The sequence below is a fragment of the Microtus oregoni genome, unplaced genomic scaffold (assembly GCF_018167655.1).
Source record: "Microtus oregoni isolate MIOR12 unplaced genomic scaffold, Mior012 000036F_ref0000092, whole genome shotgun sequence".
NCBI lineage: Eukaryota > Metazoa > Chordata > Mammalia > Rodentia > Cricetidae > Microtus > Microtus oregoni.
The window spans coordinates 6,551,771-6,564,899 of NW_024543095.1; the positions used below are offsets into that span (position 1 = coordinate 6,551,771).

At 45.6% G+C, this 13,129-nt stretch overlaps 1 protein-coding gene across 4 annotated transcripts in view; it reads left to right on the forward strand.

The window, feature by feature from the left end:
• Positions 1–9,635, forward strand: part of Rasgrp3 (RAS guanyl releasing protein 3) — a 99,101-nt gene extending 89,466 nt beyond the window's left edge. For all 4 annotated transcript variants that reach the window (XM_041631306.1, XM_041631310.1, XM_041631309.1 and 1 more), the window contains 4 exons: positions 5,195–5,231; positions 5,479–5,604; positions 5,924–6,285; positions 7,902–9,635. In XM_041631306.1, the coding sequence (XP_041487240.1) occupies positions 5,195–5,231; positions 5,479–5,604; positions 5,924–6,285; positions 7,902–7,910 (534 nt within the window). In that variant the 3' untranslated portion in view covers positions 7,911–9,635. The remainder of the gene's footprint in view (positions 1–5,194; positions 5,232–5,478; positions 5,605–5,923; positions 6,286–7,901) is intronic.
• Positions 9,636–13,129: the final 3,494 nt, after the last annotated feature.

Here is a 13,129-nt window from a genome sequence, read left to right on the forward strand (position 1 = left end):
GGAATTGTGGGACTGCCAGGAACCATTTTCCAGTGCCTGGGCCATCTGCTTTTGAAATAAATTCTATTTTAAGGGCAAGGAAGGCAGTGCATATATTTCAGAATCAGGATGCCAGAACTGAAAGTGTGTTGGTAATCCCCGTATTTTATAGAAGAAGAAACTAAAGGCTGGAGAAGTGAAGAGAGTTAGTTCCCCAAGGTCACGTAAGTCATTGGCAGCTGGGGCATGAACCCCAGCCAGCTTTCCTAACTCTCAGTCCAGTGTTCTTTATATTGTAAAGAATGTCAAGTATTGTACAAGCCCATGGTCTCAGATCAAAGAAGCCTGGGAAATGCTCCCAAGACTCACCTAAGTTGGGTTGCCTCTGGCTGTTGTTGGCTGGCACACTGACCCAGTGCCTTTTCCTGGCAGTGTTTCCTCCTGGCTCCTAAGTGAGCTCAGCAAACCAAGTCCTGAAAGGACTCTTGCTTGACTATATCTCTTTGCAGCAGCTCTGCAGTGGTGCTAATAACATATTGCAACTCCCATTAGGGCGTCCTATCTTTAGGGGTGGGGTGGGGTTTCATGCAATAGTCGAAGATAGGCTTGAACTTGAGACCCTTTTTCCTTAGTCTTCTGAATGCTGGGATTAAACACAAGCACCACCACACCTGGAAAGGATGCTACATCTTCCTCCTCCTGTTCTCCTCCTCCTCCTTCTCTTCTTCTTCTTCTTCCTCCGTCTCTTTCTCCTCCTCTGTTCCTTCTTCTTCTTTCCCCTTTTTATTTAAAATAGATTTTTTTCTCACATAACATATCCTGATTATTATTTTCCCTTTCTCTACTCCTCCCATTTCCTCCCCATGCAGTCTCCGTTCCAGATCCACCTCTTTATTTCTTTAGGAAAAAAACAACAAACAAACAAACAGGCTTCTAAGGGATAATAATAAAACAGAATAAAATAAGTTAAACAAAAACTAACACATTGGAACAGGACAAAACAAGCAAGCAGAAGGAAAAGAGCCCAAGATAAGGCAAAAGAAACAGATATACACACAGAGACCCACTTGTTTGAACTCCCAGGAATCCCATAAAAACACTAAACTGAAAGTCATAGTATAGATCCAAACACCTGTGCAGTCCCTGTGCGTGCTGCCTCGGTCTCCGTGAGATCATATATGTGTTGATGTTGATTTAGAGGACCTTGTTTTCTTGGTATCCTCTGTCCCCTCTGACTCTTACACTGTATCTGCCTCCTCTTATGTAGGGTTCCCTGACCCTGGAGGGGAGGGATTTGATGGAGACATCCCATTTAGGGCTGAGTGCTCCAAGGCCTCTCATTTTCTGCATATGTATAGGCTGTGGGTCTCTGTATTTGTTCCTGTCTGCTGCAGGAGGAAGCCTCTCTGACAATGGCTGAGAAGGCACTGACCTATGACCTAGGGGAATGTCCTTGGGAGTCATTTTAATGCTGTGTTCCTTTAGCAGCACAGTGGTTTGGCTCCCCTCAGGTCTCTGGCCTATCTAGTTTCAGGTTATTGGTCACCCGAGGAGTGCTGGGTATGGGCTCCATCTGGTGGAGTGGGCCTTAAGTCAAGTCAGATAGTGGTTGGTTATTCCCACAAGCTCTGAGCCTCTGTTGCACGACCATCATACAGGCAGGACACTGTTGTAGATCAAAGGGTTTGTGGCTGAGTTGGGGTTTATTTTTCTCCTTTGGTAGCACACAGAGACATGTACCAAAGATACTGGAACCTAGGGTAAAGGATCATGCAGGCACCAGCTCCACGTCTCTGTGTTCAGTGAGTCACTTAGTGTTGTCTTCAGCAACAGGACCTTGCCATCAGTTTGTGGAGAGCAGCCTATAGTCTTGGCAACAGCCTGGGTTGTTTGGAGGTTCCCATGGGACCCCTTTGGCACACAACTCAATTAGAGGTAACCCATTCCTGGTACAGTGAGCTTCATTTGGTGACAAGAGAAGTCCAGTTGGGACCGTGTCTCCCCCATTATTTCGAGATTTTATTTAGGTCAATTTCATACATGCATATATTTTAGTAGGTTTCTAACTATATTAGATTTCCATATTACTCCTCAAATGGTCCTTAATTTTACCTGACTCTCCCCATATGTATGCCTTTCCTCTTCACTTGATCCCCCCCCCCAATCCAACCATAATTATCTATTCTATTCCATTACGGAGGTCTATCTGTCCTTACTCATCCCTTAGTTTGTACCTGACCTCTGTGGGTCTATGGATTGTAATTTCGTTATCATCAAATTCACCAGCTTATATCCACATATAGGTGAATGCATATATACTTGTCTTTCTGGATCTGGGTTACCTCACTCAGAATGATCTCTTTTTCTAGTTCTAATGTTGCCTCTTCTTCAGTCTCCTTCTGGTTCCATCGTAGTGACTTTGTTCACACAGATGCGACCCAGGGGCAGCGGTAAGAATGTCATCACTCTTAAAGTTTTCCTGGTTGGGACAAGCAAGGTATCTACTTCCTGGATCATTATCTTCACGCCTATGGCAGAAGCCAACTAGATGACTTTTAAAGCTTCCTGGGCTCCTGAGACCTGTAACTAACCTGACCACCCTCTTCCCTTTTCTGCCCCCATCTGGTCTCCTGTGGTACTCTACTACGAGCCGGCCTGTCTGTCTCTGGTAAAGAAATCTTTCCTTTCCTGAGGCAACTGTAGCCCTGCCAGAAGGCATTTGCATTTTACTGTGTTCTAGAAGATCTTGGCACTATGAAGGGTCAAAGGAATCTCTGGGTTCCCCTGGCAGAATTTCCTTGTCTTCATGAGAGAAAGGGGCAGCCACCCTCTTGCCCTTATATCACTCTGCATTGGCAACTGCTTTTGTTATTGGGGCCGGATGCCTGTCCTCAGGGGCATTGTGAACAGAGTTCCCACTCGGCTCAGGAGGCCGCTGGCCCCGCTCCTTTCAGCATCAATTGTTATTTATTTATTTATTTATTATTTATTTTGGTTTTTCGAGACAGGGTTTCTCTGTAGCTTTGGAGCCTGTCCTGGAACTAGCTCTTGTAGACCAGGCTGGCCTCGAACTCCCAGAGATCCGCCTGCCTCTGCCTCCTGAATGCTGAGATTAAAGGCGTGCACCACCACTGCCTGGCTCAGCATCAATTTATTAAGCAAACAACAAACACCTAACCCATTAATGAGGTTTTCCCATCTTAAGCCTAAACTAAAAGGAGCTGAGCCTAATGCTGAACGTGCAGGTGTCCCTGCTGCCCCAGGCAAATGTTATGAGAAGGTAGGAGGAAGGACAGGGCAAGGGCTCCTTCTTCATAGTGTTAAGAGCTACGAGGAGGGGGAAGCTCCCACTGTTACTGGAGTTGTTAGGGTCGGAACCTCAGACCCAGGAGCCCCACCCACCAAGCTAGGCTTAGCCTCCTGACCTCAAGATGCCAACTAGACAAATAAAAGGCTATTCAACGTGGCCACAATGAGAAGAGGAACAAGGAGATACATGACCAAGCTGTCCTCGTGGAAGTGTGGCTTGGCTCAGTTTTGACCCATTGCTCCAGGCTCTCCTGTCAGGTGATCTGAGACGCTGTCAGAGAATTGTGGGAATTCTTGGAGGGAAACAAGCCCCTCCTCTTGCTGGCCTAAGACTTCAACCTTTTCCTTCTCTCGGTATGAAGATTGCTGGAAGTCCCAGTTCCGGGGGGGATCATTGCTTCATTCAATAGCTTGAGGGGGCAAGGGAAGGGAATGTGGATCTCTTTAGAATATCTTCACTTCTGCCAGGACGTTACACCACAGCCAAGACTGACTTGCAAACACCTCCCTCATTGAACCTAAGGCATTTGTCGTGTCAAAGGACAAAATTACAGTTCCAGTAAAAGGTTGTAGATTGTGCAATTTTAGATTCTAAAACCAGGCACCATGTCATTCCACAGAACAGAATTAGGTTTTCCAGACAGGGAGAAGCTGGAGCCACAGCAGCCTGGACTTTGCCTCTGCATGAAGGGGGAGGCGGGGAGAGGGGATAATAGAAAAATAAGCCAGGCATGAAGGCACATGCTTGTAATTTCAATGCTTGTGAGGCTGAGGCAGGAGGATTGGGAGTTCGAGACAAGCCTGGCCTCCATAGGAAAACCTAAATAAAAAAGAGAAGGGAACTGAGAGCATGAGTTTCCTCCACCTTCCTATTTAAGGATTAAGGTGTTGGTGATGTTAGGAATATTTCCTAACATGAGCTCCCTGCCGATGCAAAATTCCCAATCAAGCCAAATCAAAACAAGCCAAATTAAGAAATATCCAGGTTTAATGGGAGTTCTGCGCTCCGAGGGGGAACCGGGAACCTGCGCAAAACGCAACCACCGACCACCAGAAGGAAGAAAAAGGGACTATGTGTTCCTCTTTTGGGAGATCATTTAAATATCCGGGGAGGGGGGTCAGGACCTGGCCTGCTGGGATTTGGAGTCCAGACCGGGCCTGGGGGCTGGGATAGATTCAAGGGCCTGGGGCCTAAGATCCCAACTTGACAGGCGACAAATTGAAACTGACCATTTAAGGGAGAATATGGCTGTTGTTTCTTCTAGTTCCTGGGAGGGTCATATAAAACGCTTAGTTTCAGCTTTATAGTGTGGAGCTTTATTCTGGTGTGTTGAGGTCTTTTATAGCAACTATGTCCTTCATAACGCCTGTAGCTTTTATTTAGCAGTCACTTCCTACTAGCTAACTTCGTGAAAGTCACCATGTCCTTGGCTGGCAGAGTAGGAAGCTTTGTGACTTCTCCCGCAGCCTTGTTGCAGACGTGACGCATAAGATCAGTCGCCCATTCTTTACCTGGCGAGTTAGTAAGTGCACGCTGAGACTGCTACAGCTCCTGCAGGGGGCGCCAAAGCAGCCCGGATCATAAAGGAAGACAGGAAGGCCTGCTGGTCCACTTTTCTTCTACATGTGGCTTCAGAGTCGCTGACATCTGAACAACATATCAACTTACTAACTCTAATTTTCCATGCCAACTACCAGTTGGCTCTGAGAAAGAAAAGGGAAACTGTCACCACAACTGAAGGGGCTGGGAGAAGGCTCCTCTTCCACAGGAAGGGTGTCCAGAGCAGCTACATCCTGTTTGTGAGCTGCCAGTCACCCAACTTCCCAGGGCTTCCTTTTCCATGGCTTTGTTTTCTTTCTAGGCTTCTCTTCCCATGGCCTGACATTCCTTTGTCTTCTGTTTCAGCTCTGGGGCATAATCAAACAAGGCTACAAATGCAAAGGTAATACCTGTTAAGACACGGACATTTGGGGTAGGAAATAAATCTGTCGGATTAAACCGTACATGCTCTCTTGGCCGGATGGAGAACTTGGGTCTCTTGGGACAATGGAAGCTGAAGGGTTAAAGTGTGCTGGAAGAAGGCTCTAAACTTCCCAACTTCATCCCTGAAACCCAAATGTGGGGGAGGGGAGGGTCAGACACGCATGCTGGCTTCACACTCATCTGTGGCACCTTTGGGATCTTTGCAGACTGTGGAGCCAACTGTCACAAACAGTGCAAAGACCTCCTGGTTCTGGCCTGCAGGAGACTTGCCCGGGCACCTTCACTGGGCAGCAATCCTGGGTCACTGCCTGGAAGCCCAGCCTTGCCCCCAGGTAAGCATCTCTATGTTTTTCACTGCCATGGTGTCTCTCCACACCTGTCTGTCATCTGTGTTCTGTGTCTACTTAGGGGTCTGAGTCCTATAAGCAGCGAGGTTAGTTGCTTTCTTAGAGTTCTTGGAATGCTAACCCTTTAATTCTTTGGCTTTTTTGGTGAACTCACTAAAATGCTCACCTGCTGATATTTTAATTCTAGCCAGCGCCGGTTCCTCTGAGACCTTGCGTATCAGATTCCTGGCATCTTTACTAACAGAGATGGTTTGCTATTACACAGACTGACGTCAGGTAACAATCACTCTCCTCTTCCTTCTAGTGCAGGATGAAGTGTTTGAGTTTCCTGGGGTCACTGCTGGACACCGGGACCTGGACAGCAGAGCCATCACACTGGTCACGGGCTCTTCTCGTAAAATCTCCGTGAGGCTACAGCGAGCCACCACTAGTCAAGCTACCCAGACAGAACCTGTGTGGTCAGAGGCTGGCTGGGGAGACTCGGGGTCCCACACATTCCCCAAAATGAAATCCAAGTTCCACGACAAAGCAGCTAAGGACAAAGGTTTTGCCAAGTGGGAAAATGAGAAGCCCATGGCACAGCCTGGTGTGGATGTTGTAGACCAAGGCACCGCATTTGAACCTGACCAGGATGAAGGGCAAGATGAAGCCAAACAGGATGGTGAGGTCAGTGCTGTGAAACCACAATTAGCATCAGAAAGGAGGAGACTGAGGGTGGCTCTGGACAATAACCTCATGGCTTCCAAAGCAGTATGACTGGAAATCAAGATGCATCCCTTTGAGAGCTACTAGCTAGTTATTGGACCCCAGAATGATGATTTCTCATCCCTTGGGTCTGTTTCACCATGCAGAAAAATGAAAATAGAATTCTGCAATGTGAGGAGGTCATGTCTATATTGCAATGGTGCATCAGTGACCCGTAACTGTTGCTTATGTTCAAAGACCAGTGCACTACACATTAGCTTCATTTCCCAAGCCAGAGTCGGGCTCAAACTCAGGGAAGACATGTAAACAGAGAGTTAGATTCTTGCCTGTGCTAAAACAGAGGCACTTAATGGTGTTGCAGAAAAAAAGAGGGGGTGGTAATCCAAGATGTAGAGGCTGGAAGGTTCTATAAAGTGGGCTCTGTCACCCAAGAGTCACATCCGGGTCACCCTAAGTAAACTGGCATGTGCATGGAATGTTAGAATCTGCTGAAATTATAAACCGATTCAAGAGGAAGATAATTCAATAGTCAACAGTCTATGGTGTATTAAGAAAATAGATTTGGGGACATCAAATACGCCTAATCTGTAAAGTAATGCAATTATTGGTAAATCAAATTCACACTGTATGAATATGTATGTATGAATATACAGTGTACCTATAGAAAGTCAAACATACACGTATATATGTACCTACATCTTCTAAGTGCCCTTCTATATGTTATAGAAAGAATTTCTGAGGTGGAAACATTCGAACAAGGAGCATTTTAAAGGAGGGACCAATGTTCCGTGTAGCACCCAACGGGAACACCTCGTGTACTGTATATGAACTCTAGGCTCACAGAGTAAGATGTCTGTGCCGAGTGAATGATCTGGTTCTCTTTAGAATTCGTTTGTGTCTGAGTATTTCATGTATGTGTGTATGAATATGTGCACCTATGCACACGTGCCTAGGTGCAGGCGCGGAGGTCAGAAATAGGTATTAGGTGGCTTCCTCTCTCTCTCCCTCTCCTCTCTCCTTTTCATTTTATTGTTTTTCTATTTTATTGGGGGGTCTATCTCTGAATCTGGAGGTCACGTTTTCCTCTGCTGGGAGTTAGGTAGCTCCAGCAGTCCAGTCTTCTTGTCTCTCCCACCACCATCTCAGAGCTGCAGTTACAGGGCTTCCCAGGACATCTAGCTTGCTGCAGGGCTGCTAAATTTCAAGCTCTACTTCTCAGGATTGTGCAGCAAGCACTTTAAAACACTGGCCCATCTTTCTGATACCTTCCATTGTTTTGTCTTGTGTTTGTTTTTAAATTTATTTTTGTGACACAGAGTCACACTAGGTTGCCTGGGACTAGCCTCCAATTCCTGGGCTCAAGGGATCCTCCTCTGAATCTAAGGTAGCAGGGATCACAGGCTCAGGCCCTAACTGTTTGGCTCTATGATCTTTTAATTCCCTCCTAGAATATGGAAACTACGAGGACTGGTCATTGAGGTCTTCCCTCACGGTCGCCTGGAAAACAGCATTTTAGGAACACCTTGCTTTTGTTAAATGAGACCCAACTATGCAACAGGCTTTGGTTTGTCTTGCAGGATGGCTGAGATCAAGCTGGGGATACTAAAGGCAATCATGTCAGCTTTGGGGAAAAGAAAAGCTGCGGGAAGCACTTCCAGCTCTGGGAGCAGTCTGGAAAAAGAGATGCTCACATGTTCACGGCTTCCTGTCATCCTGGGATCTTCGTGACTGGACTACAGGACAGAGGATTTATCCCGACTCTGAACTATTTATTTCCCACACTCTGCCCCTGCTGAGATGCCACAAACACTGTTATTTGTAGTGGGCAGTTTCTCACACCTCTCTAGAGCCGTTTATACACCGGGAAGGCAAGCTCCGGCGCATGTATGTGATATCCGCTCTCTAAATTCAAAACTTGGCCCTTTTGGATAACGTTATTTTTATAAATCGGTGTGTGTGTGTGTGTGTGTGTGTAGGGGTGTTTCATAAGGCGTTGAGACTGAGCTCCTTTTGCGTACCTTTTAGATGGGACCGGGACTTGAAGTTTCGCTGAGGGACAAAGGCATTCTTCAGACTCTGGAAAGCAGTGGTTCCTCTGATGCCAGTTAGCTGTGCGCTGTTTCCACTGTCTTACCGCACAGTGGCTGTGGTGTGTAATGCCGTATGTGTGTATTGCCTAGGTCTCACCAATCCTGCCTCACGAAGGAGAATCACAGCCCCCAAGCTCCCCCAGTAGTCCTACTAGCTACAGTGGAAAAAAAAAAATTGTATGCCTGGGCACCTAATTGTGTTCCCAGTCTTTCTGAGGATTCCCAAAATAGAATGCTAAGTACGAAATCAAATTGAGTTCCAAGGGATAAAATTTAGTAGAAAACAAAACCAAAAACCAACCAACGGAAAACAAGCAAACCAACCCCACTGAATTTCTAGGTGAAAAGGAGAACACCAGCTTGGAAAGCCTAAAGCAGCTTGAAGGTTTTTGTTTTAGATAACTTCAGGATGCAAAGGTAACTTAATTTCTTCCTAATAAATTCTTACCCACAGTTAAAAGAATATTCACAGAAAGAAAAATTACCATAAGCTTCAACTCTGGATTGATATTCTAGTTATGAGTTTAAAATATTAATAATTTAGATGTCTTCCTTTGGCCGTGTATCTTATGATAGTGATTCTTGATGCTTAGAGATGGAGACAAAGCTGGGATGGGGTTACACACCTCTGTCTTTCCGCTTGGGGCAAGGGTAGGATGACCCTCAAGTCTGAGGTCAGCCTAGGAAACTTAGCAAGATTCTGTCTAAGAAAAATTGAGGTGGTTGAGTCTGTCACTGAGGGGACCATCTGGTGCCCACTGACTAGTCTTTCACAGAAGTACCCTGGTCCACACTGGAGGACTACTGTGTATGTATCCGATGTAAAAACTAACTGGTGGTTCTGCTCTGGTCCTTAGAGACCGGGAGCATGAGGACATGAAAGCTAATTGGTTCTGGTATCTTTAGGTACCGTGTGGGTTGGGAACTGAGCCCGGGTCCTCTGGAAGAGCAGTCAGTGCTCTTCACCACTGAACTATCTCTCCAGCCCCAGTTCCAGGGTCTTCAAACTATGACAGAGCTGATGTAATGTGCTCCAGCGGCTCGGGAATGGGAAAGGATCTGGACTGGGAATACTGAAGAGTAAGTCAAGTCATTAATAGGAGCTGAGATTAAGCTGGAAACGAACTGATTTAACAGTGGCAAGCGCCTCTGAGGGCAGTGCTGTTGGGTCTGTGTATATACACTATCTGTTATTAGTCATACATACAGCTAAATGCATGTTAACAAATTAAAGCAGAAAATGGTAACTTAAGTACAGGAAACCGTTCTGGAGAAAAGATCAGACAGAAACCCGTTAAAGAAGGTTGGACTTTTTATATTTCTTTTCAGAGGAGTTAGTTCACTTGCCATTTGGCTTGGATATTTAAGAGTTTTCATATACATAAGGAATTTTGTATTTCCAGTCTTCCCATGATAAGGAAACAAAAATGTACCTTTAATGAAAAATAAAACACAAGCAAAAAAAAATATTCCGTGTGTTCTATGTGTGTATGTAGCATGTGTTTGCCTGGGCGCTGTGCAAACATGAATGTTATTAGTGCACTGAAGAGGAACCGTAGTCCATAAAGAACTTGTTGTTCTTACTGCTGCCTTTCTTGCCTGCGGGGTTAGAGAGTGGAGACGTCACGCGAGGAAAGGAGACACAGACACGCGGCGGTCCCACGTGGGGTGCACTTTAATAGGGGAGGGGTAACGACAGGTAAGGTACAGATGTGCAGAAACGAAAGGAGAGGGGGAAAGAGAGGAGAGAGAGGGGGTTCGTGGCAACCCCCGCCTTTTAAGGGCCTCTGCTAGAAGTGTCCTGCACCTGCGCGCGCTGGTATCCGTAGTCCAGGGGAATGTTGGGAGCTGTAGTTTGCAAAAGGAACAACAGAACTGCTTCACAATTCTGATTATACCGTTGACTTACAACCAGTAGTGACTTTAATGATGACTTCATCAATTACCCAGAGTCAATAAAATAGACAAGACCATGGCAAAGAAAAACAAAGATGTTTCTTCCTCCAGACCTCTTTTTTATAGTACATTGTCACCTTGATTTTCTTCTTTTTAAAGAAAAGTCTTATTTTCTGTGTGTATGACTGTTTTTTACATACACGTATGCAAGTGCACCACATGCATGCAGTGCCCATAGAGGCCAGAAGAGGGCGCTGGATCCCCTGGACCTGGAGCTACCCTTGTAGTGTTAGCTAGGAATTGAACCTGATTCCTTTGGAAGAACAACCAGTGCTCTTAATCCCCGAGTCCTTTGGAAGAACAACCAGTGCTCTTAATCCCCGAGTCATCTCTCCAACCTCACTTTTATTTCCTTGAACGGGGTGTCATTCTATGGTTAACTAGGGAGATTGGGCCTCACCGTGTAGCCAAGGATGGCTTATAATTTTCTAGGTAGCCCAGGCTGGCCCCACACTTGAGAGTACTGCATAGTACCTTGTCGCTATTCCCTTTAAAAGGAAGGGTAAAGCCAAAGTCTTCACAGTGAATTAGGTAGGTCAGGACACATTAGCTATTTCCATTGATTCTTCATTCATCTGCTTAATCCGGAGCAGCTGCAATCGGCATTTGAAGCCTTTTGTTGAAGGTCTGGCTCCCCAGCAGTGTCTCCAGACTTCCATAGTAACATCCTTTGGAATGTCTAAGAGCTTTGCTGTCAGAAAATGAAGGCAGACTCCTGGGATAAGAACACCAAACTGTTAACTGGGACAGGAAACTCGAAAGATTCCGGATTGACCAAGATAAAACTTAACAAGCTATTAGTAGAGCATACCTTTGGAATGTAACTTACACTGAACTTGGACCCCTTCTCTACTCTCTATAGTCAGGGGATCTAGGACATGTCATATGCTTCGATAGGAGACATCTATAGATACATCTATTCAGTTTCTTCATGCAAAAAAAAAAAGACATTTCATCAATTTCAGTGACTTCAGAGAGCATTATTTAATTAAAATTTGTATCAAAGGTTACTTTAAGAAGAGATATAAATGAGAATGCTTAAGAATCATATGATGAGAATCATCTCCTCCTCCTTCTGGTCTAACACTTGTCTCTTCTTCTTATTTGAAATTAGGTGGTCAAGACAAAGGAACTGAATGTTTAAAATATGAATTAGTTTAGAGAAAAAAAATCTATTTATTGTGCATATGTAAATAGGTCAAAGCAGAAATATGTTTGGAAGGCTAAAAGAATTTAGCTTCTTACAGTGAGACAGGAGGAAAAGAGAAACTAGCTTTCAAAATTAAAGAGTGCCATGCACTGCCAACCGGGCTGGGTAAGCAAGCACAGGAACCGCCTTCATTTTCAAGACTTCTCCCGACGTAGGTTTCTTCCACCAGACTCAGCTGGGTGGAACTAGGGGGCACGTGGATGAAAACACTTCCTGCATTTCGTCCCCTAGTCTTAGTGGCGGTCACATGGGATGTGTGTCCGCTGAGGATGGAAGTGTCAGGCATTCATCTGGGGAAGCACAGGGGAAACATCACCTCGGCATTTCAATTAGCAACTGGCCTGAGCACTTCAAAAACAAAACACCACAAAATCTAAAGGGGCGGCGGGGGGGGGGGGGGGCGGGTTAGGGTGCTGGCGGCAGGGATTGAACTCAGTCACGAGTACGCAAGGCAAGCACTGTGTCAGTGAGCCATATCCCAGCTTTGTATTTCAGACGATTACAAAAAAGACAAAAGGCCCTCAAAATTCTACAAACCTGAAAGGGACTTGACAGCATGAATGGATAAGGCATCTCCCAGCCTACAACTTATTCCCTTCCTTGTTTTTGAAATGCTTATTACAAAGCTGTTTAAGTTCAGCAGCTTTATTAAGAAAAGGTCTAGAACCCCAAAGCGTTCCAGGCCAATGGTGCAGGATGTAGGATGCTCCTGACCATCGCAAGTACAGGCCAGATTTACAACTAGAGACAAGGGCGTGGTGGCACCGAGGCTTGGCTGGCTGGAGAGGGCCCTGACCAGCTGCGATTGGCTACGAGTTGCTAAGTTATAAGAATGCACCGTTATGATTCATTTGTCAGGCTAGGGTACCATGTACTGTGCAAGGAAGCTGCTCTGGGCTGTGTATCATCCACAGGAAGTGGACAGGTTTAGGCCAAGCTTAGTATTTTTAATAGTAGTAACTATGTTTCTCACTAAACCTAGACTTGCATGTCACTGTTTTCTTGGCCTTTTTCCTACCCCCTCTTTTTACCTGTCCCATAAACCATGATTTCCTCAAGATTATATGTCGCCCCACGTGATGGACTAAACCCACTTAAAAAACCTGAGAAGACTTAAAATAAGGGAGCGAGAGTTTAACACAGATTTTTGCTGTTTGTTAGTGGTGTGCTGTAGAGAGATTTCCTGATTCGGCAACAGTAGCAAAAAAAAAAACGCTGTGTCATTTTAAAGCACGACTTCCTGGGGCTGTGCCGTCATTGCGATCTCTGTCTGGCTCCTGCGGGAGACAGAGCTTTTGAACAGAGCATTTGGAGTAAAGTGCTACGATTTGTTTGATGGCAACTAGACTCGCTGTGTTCTTGGGTCTGCTCTGCTTGCTAGAGGCAAGCATGCGCTTTCTTCTAAGAGAAGCTTCCTGACTCAGCTTTAGCTGCAAAGCCTGCAGCTCATTAAGAGGTCCTGCCACGAAACACTTAAACGGTGTTGACGAAAAGCTGAACGCATGCTTTTCGGTTCTCAGCCATAGCAGGAAAAAAGCTGCGCCATTTA